Raw genomic sequence first — 12,800 nt, 5'->3', positions numbered from 1 at the left:
GAAAAAATGTAAATAGAAGAAATTTTGAAAAGTCCCGTTTTTTTTACTGCTTCTTAAGGTAACTACTGTACTGCATGCTAGTCAAATGAGTGCTAAATTTTCAAAACGCTTTTAGATCAAGTTTAACGTATCGATTAAATATATTGTTAGTGGATTTGTATTACAGCATATCTTATTAAGATGTAAAAATATTAAAAACGCTAGTTTTGCAAAACTATCAGCTGATAAATGCAAATTTCCACGCTGACACATTTTCACTGTTATTTAACAAAAAATAATCTGCGTTTTTTCATCGATTTTATTGCAACAAGTCTCATTTTGTTCGTCAACGGGTTCTCTATGAATCCACCATGTAGTTATTTTTTTAACTTGATCGTTTCACTGATGCAGCTAATTGTTCATTAAGTGAAAAAACTATTTCATTCATAATTTCTGAAGGAATGAATTTAAAGAAAAATCTACGTGGCGAATTCGTAGAGGATCAGATGAGGAACAAAATGAGACTTGGTGCAATAAAATCGGTTAAAAAATACAGATGATTCTTTGAAAAATACCTGTGAAAATGTGTCATCATGAAAATTCACATTTATCAATTGGTAGTTTTGCAAAACTATTATTTTTCATATTTTTTCACGTTAATAAAAAATGCTTGAATGCATATGTACTAACAATAAGTTTAATCGGTACGTTGAACTTGGTCTAAAAGCGTTTTGAAAATTTAGCACTCATTTGACTAGCATGCAGTACAGGACTTACCTTAAAACAAGTGATCAAAGTGTGTTGGGTTGAAATTGCAGTGTAAAAAAAATTTTACAAATTGTCTAAAGGTTCGTGCTACAAGAAAATGTATTTTTCAAAAATTGCCAATAATTGAAGTGAATTTCCTGGTCTTTCCTGAGATTAAGAAATAAACAAAACTATTTAAACTTCTGAAAAATACGATATTTCCTTTAGATCTATCCTACTTTGCTCCGGTCTAAAGAGAAAATAATTACAAAATGGGAAAGTGGGGAAAAATGGACCTCGAAAAAAATGTTGCTTCGACAGTAAAAATTCTTCATCCCATTGGTTATTATAATTCATCATCATTTTCGAGTAAAAAATAAATAAATATTCCACCCAACACGTTGCAGTGTTAAGTCCATCAAACGGTCAACTCGGTAGTGTTTTGCTTTTTTTTTCGTACCCCCAGCCCATCCCGTCTCACAGTTCCATTTAGCCTCAATATCTCTTATGTCTAGGCGAGAACAAGCTCGCAGCCTCGCCGCTATAAACTACATTTACTTATGACGTTTACTCTCCCCGTTGTTGTCAGCTTAGTTGCGATCTTGTACGCGATACGATGATCTCCCATTAGTTTACACTGCCACGTATAGCTTTAACAAACTGCGTGCGACGCTGATAAAACCACCTCGCGAGTATCACTTGTTCGTTACGGCGTCTATCTAACGACACTAGTTCGCCATTTATACATGTGTTTTATGCAAAAGCAAATGATCTACTATCTCGGGGAGGCTGCAGTGCAACGGAGAATCGTTAAGGTTGTTGCTAAATCTTTTTAGAGGGTGGGGATAAGAGACGATGCTCCTATGCTGATACATTGAGTGACGTCAGCAATGCCACCTTGAAGATACTGAATGATTGCTATCCATTCGGATGAACAATAGGAAAATAGGGTATTTTACGCCATGTAAAAAAATACATAAGAATGCATGATTATGATAGATTTCGTAAAAAGTAAACGAGAAACGTCAATATTTATTCATAAAAATGCAATGTAAATTTTATAATTCAATTTTAAACATCGTCTTTTTTCATCTGTTTTTCAAATGTCTAAAGCGCCATCCGCCATGTTGGATTCCAACGTGACGTCACTCCGATAGTAAACAATCTAGATTCTTATCGAGCCCTCTGTGTTATTTTGAAATTTTACAAGTTATTATAACTCATTATTTTCACAAATCTTGTTACTTGGTCTTTCACAATCGTATTATTTACTAACGGAGTGACGTCACAAACCGAAACAACATGGCGGCTAGCGTTTCCGCGCGAAAATTGAAAATCATAAATAAAAAATAGTTTTTAAGACAGTTTTCGGTCTTATAAAATTGAAATAAAAATTCTACTGGTTCATTACGATCTCAGGATTATTTTAAAACAGTTTAAAAAAAAATGTGTAATACCCCATTTTCAAGTGTGTCAATGATAATATTAATTATTTATTATTGTCAAGAAATATTAATGTCACGATAATAATTCAGAAATACGTTTATTGCAATCACTTAAGGTTGATAGAAAATTTATTCTCGGTTACTAAAAATCGCCTTGAAATTGAGACAAATTTTGGCAACGTTGTTGCGTCATTTCTTCGTACTCAACCGTTGGTCAGTTAACCCGATATGATCGTGATGCGGTCACACATTTTCGGTGATTTCTTGTCTTTTGAGTCGGTAAACTATCTGTTCTTTTCAGTAAAATCATTTTATATATTGTCCTGATCCGAACTGTCGTTCTTCAAATGAATTTCTTCTTTACTAGGAGTAATGTGAGCAAAAAAATATGAAGGCAACTTCGTCCCGTTCAACCGATGCGATGAAACGACACTTTTACTCAATTTCGACATTTAAGGTAACTCCTCTGTACTGCATGCTAGTCAAATGAGTGCTAAATTTTCAAAACGCTTTTAGACCAAGTTCAACGTACCTATTAAACTTATTATTAGTAGATATGTATTCAAGCATATTTTATTAACGTGAAAAAATATTGAAAATGATAGTTTTGCAAAACTATCAACTGATAGGTGCTAATTTCCATGATGACACATTTTCACAGGTATTTTTCAAAGTATCGTCAGTATTTTTTAACCGATTTTATTGCACCAGGTCTCATTTTGTTCCTCGACTGATCCTCTACGAATTCACCACGTAGATTTTTCTTTAAATTCATTCCTGAGAGAAATTATGAATGAAAAAGTTTTTTCACTTAATGAACGATTAGCTGTAACAGTGAAACGATCAAGTTAAAAAAACAACTACATGGTGGATTCATAGAGAACCCGTTGACGAACAAAATGAGACTTGTTGCAATAAAATCGATGAAAAAACGCAGATTATTTTTTGTTAAATAACAGTGAAAATGTGTCAGCTTGGAAATTTACATTTATCAGTTGATAATTTTGCAAAACTAGCGTTTTTAATATTTTTACATCTTAATAAGATATGCTGTAATACAAATCCACCAACAATACATTTAATCGGTACGTTAAACTTGGTCTAAAAGCGTTTTGAAAATTTAGCACTCATTTGACTAGCATGCAGTACAGGAGTTACCTTAATTTCTCCAAAATGAGTTCGGTAAGCTCAGTTTTCCTTGAAACCGTAAATTCAGAAGATATTCATCAACAAATAGAGAAATATTTTTACAGACATCCATTCACCTCATAAATCTTGAGCTACAAGCTTAATTCCAATTTGGGAGAGCATTCGGAAGCATCGCGAGTCTTTTTTTGCCTCTCGTGAGTGGAGTGAATTTGTCGAAAAGATTGCTTCATTTTTTCCTCGGATTGAAAAACGTCTGTTCGTCACATTAGAAGCATTTGAAATTAGATAAAAGTGAAAGGAGATACAATGATTGAGGACCATGGAAAAGTTCTTCATAGAGTTTCAGTTTGATTGGGGAATTGTGGAAAAGCATTTTCGCCGGGTGTTGCATTCGTAAGATACCTGAAAGTTATGGCTTGAGCTCTTTCAGTGAAAGTGGTACGTCTTTCAGCCTCGAATGCAGAGCGAAATTCTCGCCTTTCCTTCCCTTTATTTGCTCCCTTTTTCACACTCCCCTTTTCCTTGTCCCGAGATGCATTAAAGTGATTAAAGTAATTAAGGCTCTTCGAGGTCTCGGCACGCACGAAGCGTAAAAGAGAATGCGGGAGACAAAAGGGGCGCAGATTTCGACGGTTTTATTGCGCATTAATCACAATCTTCCTCTCGGAAATATCCTTTTTTATTCCCTCTCGCGGCTTCTCACTCAACTCCGACACTGTTATTTAAAGAAGCTAAAGTTTCATGAATTTTCCCCTCTTTTCAGAGCTCCGCCACCAATTTTTTCATCGATTTCCGATCTTTCGAAAACCATTAATTACGTCGAATTTTATTCCATCGAAAACCCAAAGCTTTGCATTTCATTGTTTCAACGTTACATTAAATCGCAAACAATTCCAATACTCGTGTCCTACTCAACCGCGAGCTCGAGTGGGTCCAAAATTGAATTAGAAATTCATGAAAATCATCAACAACACACCCTCATTCCTTTAATTACATTGATTATTTAAGCATTACGAGAACGTAATCCCAAAAAAGTCAATTTCGGGGTGAAGGATTAACGCACGAACGTAAAAATAAATGATGCGTTTACTTCGATAAAATATTACGTGTCGTGAAACGAACGAAACCTTGTTTTTTTCCTACAGTCAACCGCAACTCCGATAAAACTAAGAGCCTACGTAATAACTCACTCGGAGGCACGATATAACAAGTATTCATGTGTGCTTCGAAGATGAGTGATAGAGTACTCGCACACCCTCGACGTCGATATGCTCGCTGACCACACCTCGATCTCGCGCACCTGTTCACCATCCGCAATAGCCGGGCCTCGCCGTCGTAACTGCAAAAGCTTCCTCACCTTTTACCATTCTTTTTCACGCTCGTCCGTCCTCGTCGCGCATTCTTCAATCGGGCGCTGATCGTGTTCAACCTCCTCAACATTCATTTTCATCGTAATTTTGACAGCTCCGAGCTTGCACTACGATCAGCATTTATCTGATGTGCATTTCTCACCTGAACCGGTTACGTAACTGGGCCAGGGAGTGCTCAAGTTTCGAGGGCGCATGGACAATATTTATTGGCCGGGTTCACAGCCGGGTGTCCTTTAGCAGATTCAACTTTTCGGATTTAAAGGATCCTCGAAACTGAGACGCTCGAGAGAAGCCCTGAAGATTTATTTCAAACATATAAAATAATGAAGCCAAATTCATTCGCAGTCGAATATTGGATCGTACGAGAATTTACGTATGGCACGATATATCGATGGAAATTCAAGGGTCTGAAAATCGATTTTTCGTACAACGGGAGTCGAAAGTTGTTGCTCAATTGAATCTCTAATTGAACGAAATGTTTTTTACATTATTGAAAAATTGACTATTTGTATACGATTGCTCATCATCTTGGCAATGATCTCGTAACTAAGAATTGCTCTGGAAGTCTCAGGAGCGTTTTTACAATCTTCTACAAATGCTTTGCCGTCCCTATTTTTGTTCGCGACAATTCGATCTTGTCTCGTGTCATCGAGCGATTTTTTAATAAAAATCTGCGGCATGCAATTGATGAATCCCGTTGTTTTTATGCCCCTTTTTCAGATTCTGGAATGGTCGGGTGTGCCTTTGATCGATCGAAGTTTCGAGGACGTGGCGCACATAATCGAACATACGGGAGATGTTGCCGAGCTCGTTGTGGAGCACGCTACTGACATGTGAGTTATTTTCTTTTTCTCTCTCCCTTTCTCTTTGCTGTCCCTCTGGTCCACCGGCGAAGCCGAGGCTTGTAATACGAGCGAACAAGAACCGAACATCGAGAACAATGAGAAGAGTGGCGAGCTGCGCGAGAAAACAATGCTCGAAACACTCGTTCACACTCGAATCACTTTTTGTATTTACCATTGTTTTTTCGCTCCTCCCATCTCGTATCTCTCGAAGGCTTTTTCATTTACTCCATGTTTCGTGCATTTTTGTTTCCCTTATCGCAGTATCGATCTGTTCGACGATCCGGGAATGCCGAACGCCGGAAAAAATTCTGGCAACATGGGACTCCAATTAGGTGAGTTTGACGTTAAAAACAGCAGCATTGTAGTTGTGCTTTTGGCTATAAGAATTTAAAAATGAGGGTAAATATTTACTTTATTCACTTTTGCTCAAAATAGTCTTAAAACTTTTTTCCAGCATTATTATCAATAACGAATAATACCGCGATCAATTTTAGGGAGGGGGAAGGTACAAAAACCAAAAAAAAAAAAAATAAAAAAATTTTGAAAAAGTCCGAAAGAAATTTCAGTTTCTTCCCTATATTCAAACCCATCCAACGATTCCGCACACACATCCGAGCATTATTCTCAATAAAAAATATTATCGCGATTAATTTTAAGGAGGGAAAACGGGAAAAAACAACATATGATTTTTTTATTCCTTAGTTTGCAAACTGTTTTTGGCAACGCCAAAATCTGTTATTTTTATCGAGCACGGCAGGATCACTTCCCGTTCAAACACCCCGTGATTTTCCAAAAAAGTTATACTTTCAGATTCCGTTTGAAATTTAACGATTGCTTCTGTAAGCGACAAGGAACACCCGTCACACATGATTATTCCGTATATACTGTTCAAATTGAAATCGTTGACATTCATACTTTGTGGCCAGACACGTGAACATTATGCCTTTGTTTACTTTTTTTTCATTCCATTGTATGATACTACGTAAACTTTACTATCGTTCATATTATTCTATTGTATTTGTAGCAACAAACAATTGTTGTTGGGTGACTCCGGAACGCATCTTTGAATATAGCGAAGAAACTGAAGTTATTTCTTTCGGACTTTTTCAAAATATGTTTTTTTTTGGTTTTTGTACCTTCCCCCTCCCTAAAATTGATCGCGATATTATTTTTTATTGTTAATAATGCTCGAAAAATAATTTTCCATGCTTTTTAGGAAAAGTGAATAAAGTAAACATTTTTTTTACTACCGACTGATCCTTGCGATAAATTGTTAAACAAAAAAAAAGCATTGCGATTCATGCTCGTGACTAAAAACGAGTGAATTGCAAAAGAGGAATCTACCGGAAGTGAGCTGGCTAAAAACCAAATCGCCTACTTACGAAATCTTTTGGATCCATTTTGCAGAATCCGAAACGGAGAAAACGCCCTCGTCGTCGAAAGGACGAAGGACACTACCAAAGACGCCGGTATAACGAGTTCATAAATTGAGCCTACAAAGTGTGACCTCTCTTATCTCTTGCCTCTACCTCATTATCACTCACTCTCTGTCGCCACTAATTACACCACCATCACCCTTAATCCCTAAAGGAGGGAGGATATCAAAAAAGAAAAAAGAAATGTTATCTCTCGCTTTCTCTCTCTCTCTCTCTCTCTTTCTCTCGCTCTCTCACACTCACGCGTTATTTCCTTTCCGTTTTCACGCTCTACGCTCTAAAACCAATCATTTTTCTTCATTTTGCTTTCCTTATCAAGTTCACCGTTCTTTCATCGTACGAATAAAAATTATGTGTGTACTATTCCGGTTAGGATGTGACGTTTCTAATGACACTCAGGCATTGCCAAGTTTATGCTAAAAAATACTTGAAAATTGTGGTTAAACATTGGAACGTTGGGAACAAATAGATTTTTTTCAAATTCCAATTGTTTGAGTGATAAACATTTGTAAATCTCTCCAAATACTGATTCTTGTGAGCACAAATAATCTTCGCGTCTCTATTTCGATTCGCTGCATCGATGAATACCAATATATTCAGTTAAATAAATAACAAATTACATTACAAAGTTCACAGTCCTTTCGTTCCTATGAATATTTACGATAAATTTTCAAATATTCTTCCAGTGCAAATAAATGTAATAGACTTAGAAAACTCGACACACTCACACACGTTTACTTTGAACCTTGTTGTATGTTGTGGTTATAATCGTCATCGTTATTATTATCAGTATTATTATTATTATTATTATTTTGTAAATAATTATGAAATCATATATAATTACGTGTAATACAGTGTCAAACAAAATGGAGAGGACCCTTGTACACGTGTGTTTATTGTTATTATTCGTTATCGTTTCAAAGCCGTTGGTGTACCGGAACAGGAAATTCCTATCTGTCGTGTAAATGATAAATAAAAGTCTTCTAGATCGTTCGGAAGCAAGAACGTGAATGGGACTGAAATCCGTTTGAAATTGCAAGTAGATTATTCCATTGCTCAATTTGGTTGATATTCGAGCTTGATGAGTTTTGTGAATTTCATAAAATTCAATGAGTCCAAAAAACATTTAGAAATAATTTCATTTTAGCGGTTAGAAATAATGTCCCGTTAGTTCGACGCTTGATTGCTTCGATTGAAAGGAAACCATGCGAGACTCGGATCATTCGAATATCCAGTCGAGCTGTTCCTATTATTGATCAAGACGAATGAGAGAATATTCAAATTTACGGAGCGCGTGAAAATCGTGAAAAAGAACGTCAAGAAGAACACGATTTACTTGTAAATAATCGACCGATTGCACGCCTGATTTCATGTGAGTGCGTGAGCGTGTGTGTGAGCGTGTAAAAAGCATTATTCGTAAGTTATCAACAGTGTCAATCGATACGGCTACAAAAAGATGAAAAATATTTTTATTATCGTAATTATTTGACCGTTGTGGTTGTCGTTGTTCTTTGTATCATCTTCGTTACGTTGAAATCTGTCGCACACACACATACACACACACACACGCACGCACACACGCACACACGTGCACACTAGAGTGGTCCAAAAAAAGTTTTTTTTCCTATCGTCTCAAAAGTTTTTAGTAGATATAACAAAAATTCTCCTGCAAGGGCAGCTCCATATTTTGATTCTACGAAACGCTGAAGTGTATTTTCGTTATTCCATATAAATATCATGTAAAAAGTATTTTTTTCCGGTTTCGTTAAATAAAATTATTGAAAAAATTTTCCTCACAATTTCAATGGGGTGATGTTCTCATAAAGCTAATTGGTAAACCGTTATCAGACTTTGAATACGAGCAACTAAGTTAAATCTAATCTAAATGTTATGAATAGTTCTGGATTTCATGACTTAATAAATAAAAACTTGAGTAATTAAATGCTTCATAACTACGTTCCTCAATATACGCTCCTGCCCAAAAATGTGAGTTCACCTGTCGAAATTTCTGCCCGCAATAAAAGTTTGATAGCTCAATCGAAAATCAACGGAATCAAATTTAATAAACGTGCGAATTTTTTTCTTCTCGCCAGCTTTCAAAAAATTAGCAAAAGCTTCACTTTTATTTTTTAATAAGTATCGTACGATTTTTTTTTTTAGCAAAGTTGTTCTAATTTTAGCTTAAAACAAGGAGTTTCTTAAATTGTGACGTATCTTTAAAAAAATTGTTTGGATTCATAATACACTTTCTGTAATTATTTTAGAATGTGTCTTTGAAATTTTTTATTTCAATATTTTTCGTAAGGTCTCGACCGAGAGTAGCGGCGTAACTCGAGAATTATGGGGTTTAGGATAAAATTTAAAGATAGAAAACAGCTTCAATTTATAATTTCTATCTTACTGACATTAAAAGAAAAAAATTTCAAATCTTATTGATTTAAAAAAAAAATCCAAAAATGTTAGTCCATTCAAAATCATAAATTGAAACTTTCTTCTCTCGTGCACCGCTTCTCTTTTCGCCCACTGTGTGAGTATTCACAGGATAAAAGCAATATACTATAAATTATGCAATAAGGTCCAGTGGAATATAAAATGCGTTCTTGAATTATATACGAGCAAATTTAACTTAGTTGCTCGTATTCAGAGTCTGATAACGGTTTATCCATTAGGTTTATGAAAAAATTACATCAGAGCTTTTTTGTAGAGAATTTAATTTCCTACAAAATCATGTCCATTGAAATCATAAGAAAAATGTTTTTAATAGTTTTATTTGAAGAAAACAGAAAAAAAAATTTTTAAGTGTTATTTATATGGAAAAACAGAAATCCGTTGAGCGTCTCGTAGATCAAAAAATCAAAACATGGAGCTGCTTTGCGCAAGAGTTTTCGTTAAACCTCCTAGAAATTTTTGAGATGACAAGACCGCAAAAAAAAATATAACAAATATTTTTTTGGACACTCTAATACACACACAAGCGCATACACACTTATACATACACATTTAAAAAAAACTCACGTTATTATATGTTTTCTCTCGCATCTATCTCCATATTCAGTCCTCTGGCACACAATGTATTTTCAGAATTTGTTGATGAAAAAAAAAAAAAAAAAAAAAAAAAAAAAAAAAAAAAAAATCAATTTTTTCACAATAGTTCGAAAAAAAAGTTCTGCAATGCAAAAGGCAGAATAAATTTCATCGGTGGTCCTGTCGGTCGATCATTTTGACAGAATTGGATATGTAGGGCTCGTTGCATTCGTACAATCAGAGTTTCATTCCCGTCGAGGCATTTCCAATGGGAAAACAAAATAAACAAATTCGTTCGAAATATTAATAGCTTTTTTCCCCAAAGATAAACGAATGTTCCCACCGGTCGTCGAACGGGAATAATAAAAAAACTCGAAGAAAAAATGCTCTCGTACAATCAACGGTAGTTACTCGGTCGTCGCGCGTGAATAATGAAGAATTGACCCTTCTCGTTTCTTTCCCTCCTGAATCTCGGTGCTCCAGTCACTAATTATTATTCCATCTGGCGAAGAATATTTGAGACTTTACACGACTCACTACTCACCGTTTCATATTTTTTCGGTAGTACGTTTACGAACGAATTTGATAATTATTTCAGTCGAATAATATCGACGATGCGAATCAGTAAAAAATGTCAAAAAGTTCCGACACCGCGGGCAACGAGATTCGGAGGTTAAACTCGCGCGACCTTCTAGAACAAGGAAAATAAATAATATTAAATATTTCCAAATACGAGCTTTGAATCGAATCATCGACGTGAATTAGCGATATGAATTTTGTTTTCAATATTTCACGTAACTCGACGTAATTATTTGAAGGCACGAAGGAGACGTGGAAAATATAATGAGCATAAGACACTATGATGCAAAGACCACTTGGATTAAAGTCGAAGGAAGACGATTTAAATGTGTCGGTATTAATCCATTTCTTCCAATAAATTTAATAACAATTTACCATTTACACGTATTGTCCTTCGTCATAATCGTCTTATCGATTTTATTCGTCTAGAATAACCTCCCGATGTTCACTTTACACACGAGTCTTATTGTAATCGTTTACCTAAGAATTTCTACCTTGAGAATGCCAAGAAAGGAAGGGAAAACAATAAAACAATTAATGAGGGTCGAAACTGATAAATAGCTATTGAAATTTGACTATTTGCGATTTATCAAAAGTCTTTAGACGAGCATATCAATGTGTAATTTATCGTCATATAGATCTTTTAGAAACTATTAAATGAGGCGAGGAGACCGCCATAGGTTTATTGATGGATATATATATGCAGATATGCGTACATCGTCGATCAAAAGTTCTAAAATGACGTTGTTCATTTGATCTGTTTAAAAAAAAAAAATCTGTTTTTTTTTTTTTTTTTTTTTAATCAAACGAAATTGACAATATTTTTATTGGATTCAATTAATACGACGTCCGAGTTATCATTGCAGTTTTATACGAGTTTGAAGTTTATTACAAATGAAAAAATTTCGTGCACACATTTTTCCTTCTCCTTTGGATTCAGGCTTCTCGAACTATTGACCGATATTAACGTAACGTACGTATTATATGCATGCGTATATATATCTATAGTTTGAGGATGAATAGCCGGAGGAAACGGGTATCGGGATGAATATGTCACGAAAGCATAAATTCGACGAAAATAAGGATCATTTAGCTCCAAAGTACTTTGAAATGTTGACACATTATTTTCCCAAAGTTCCACATTATTGTCTTCTTCCACGCCGCCCTCTGTGTACATAGATTAATCTCAGTTTTTCGTAACGCTATTATTTCTCTATCCTCTCTGTGACTGATGCTCAAATTATATTAATATAGTGCGCTTTAAAACTGGCTTTATTTGTGATAAAAACGAGGATAAAAAATATTCTAAAAATTCGCATTGCAATGATATTAAAAAAGCAGATTGAAAATAGAACAAGTGTCAGTTGGGGTGAGTTGCGTTGGTTCTTCAAAAAGACGTATTCAGTTTTTTCGGTACTTCAATAAGAAATTTCGAAACGTTGAAAATTGCTGTGTGCTCGCTTTGGCTCACGGTTTTACCTTCTCGATATTTGAGCGACGAGTTCGAGCCTCCAAATTTTTTTCATCGCTCGATAAAAATGGCTCGTCGTCGATGAATGTGATAAAAAAAAAAATAACCAGTTACAGTTATAAGTACAATAATTCCGTCACAGAGCCCCGACCACATTCGAGCAGATAAAAGAGCAAAACAAGCTCGACTCGTGCGACCCCCGCAGTCGCGAATTTCAGGGCTGCGCCTTTCTTTTGTACCATCGTATTTTTTCTTTTTTCCACATATACAAATATATTGTCCATCTCCAACAAAGCGACACTGTAATTTTAAAACACCAAGAGCTAAAGATAATATGACTAACGATTGGTAAAGAGACCACAAACAAGATTAATATGTCGTATGTGTAAAACTCAATGTAAGCTGGGAATAAAACGAAAATATAAAGGAGCAGTATATATATATAATTTATGAGAAAATACAACAACAAAAAACAAACGAATAGGAAAAATTTTTACGTGAAAAATTGAAAAAATAACGCCCCAACCTTTCGTCACGCTTTCTCACTCTGTCTCCCCCGCCCCTCAATCTCAACTTTTCGTCTGCTCTTATTATTTATTCGGTGTTCATGTCAATGTTTCATTATTTTAATACATTTCCCTTCACTCGAGATTATTTCCCCAGCCAAATAGGCTCTCTCGTGACGTCCCACCTCCGCTTTAAGAACAAATTTCCGTCTATCTATCTTTGTGTTCTTATACGTTTACTCTCATGTC

At 35.2% G+C, this 12,800-nt stretch overlaps 1 protein-coding gene across 8 annotated transcripts in view; it reads left to right on the top strand.

Moving 5' to 3' along the window:
- Fife (regulating synaptic membrane exocytosis protein fife) overlaps window positions 1–12,800 on the top strand; it is a 162,596-nt gene that overhangs the window by 120,544 nt on the left and 29,252 nt on the right. For all 8 annotated transcript variants that reach the window (XR_006261948.1, XM_043427871.1, XM_043427874.1 and 5 more), the window contains exons 13-15: window positions 5,411–5,523; window positions 5,797–5,867; window positions 6,943–7,004. Coding sequence is in view for 7 of the 8 variants with exons in the window: in XM_043427871.1 (XP_043283806.1) it covers window positions 5,411–5,523; window positions 5,797–5,867; window positions 6,943–7,004 (246 nt within the window). In the remaining variant the exon portion in view is untranslated. The remainder of the gene's footprint in view (window positions 1–5,410; window positions 5,524–5,796; window positions 5,868–6,942; window positions 7,005–12,800) is intronic.

This window comes from Venturia canescens, chromosome 9 (genome assembly GCF_019457755.1).
Source record: "Venturia canescens isolate UGA chromosome 9, ASM1945775v1, whole genome shotgun sequence".
Classification (NCBI taxonomy): Eukaryota; Metazoa; Arthropoda; class Insecta; order Hymenoptera; family Ichneumonidae; genus Venturia; species Venturia canescens.
The sequence above is the reverse complement of the archived record's forward strand: the minus strand, read 5'-3'. Positions and strand labels throughout refer to the sequence as shown.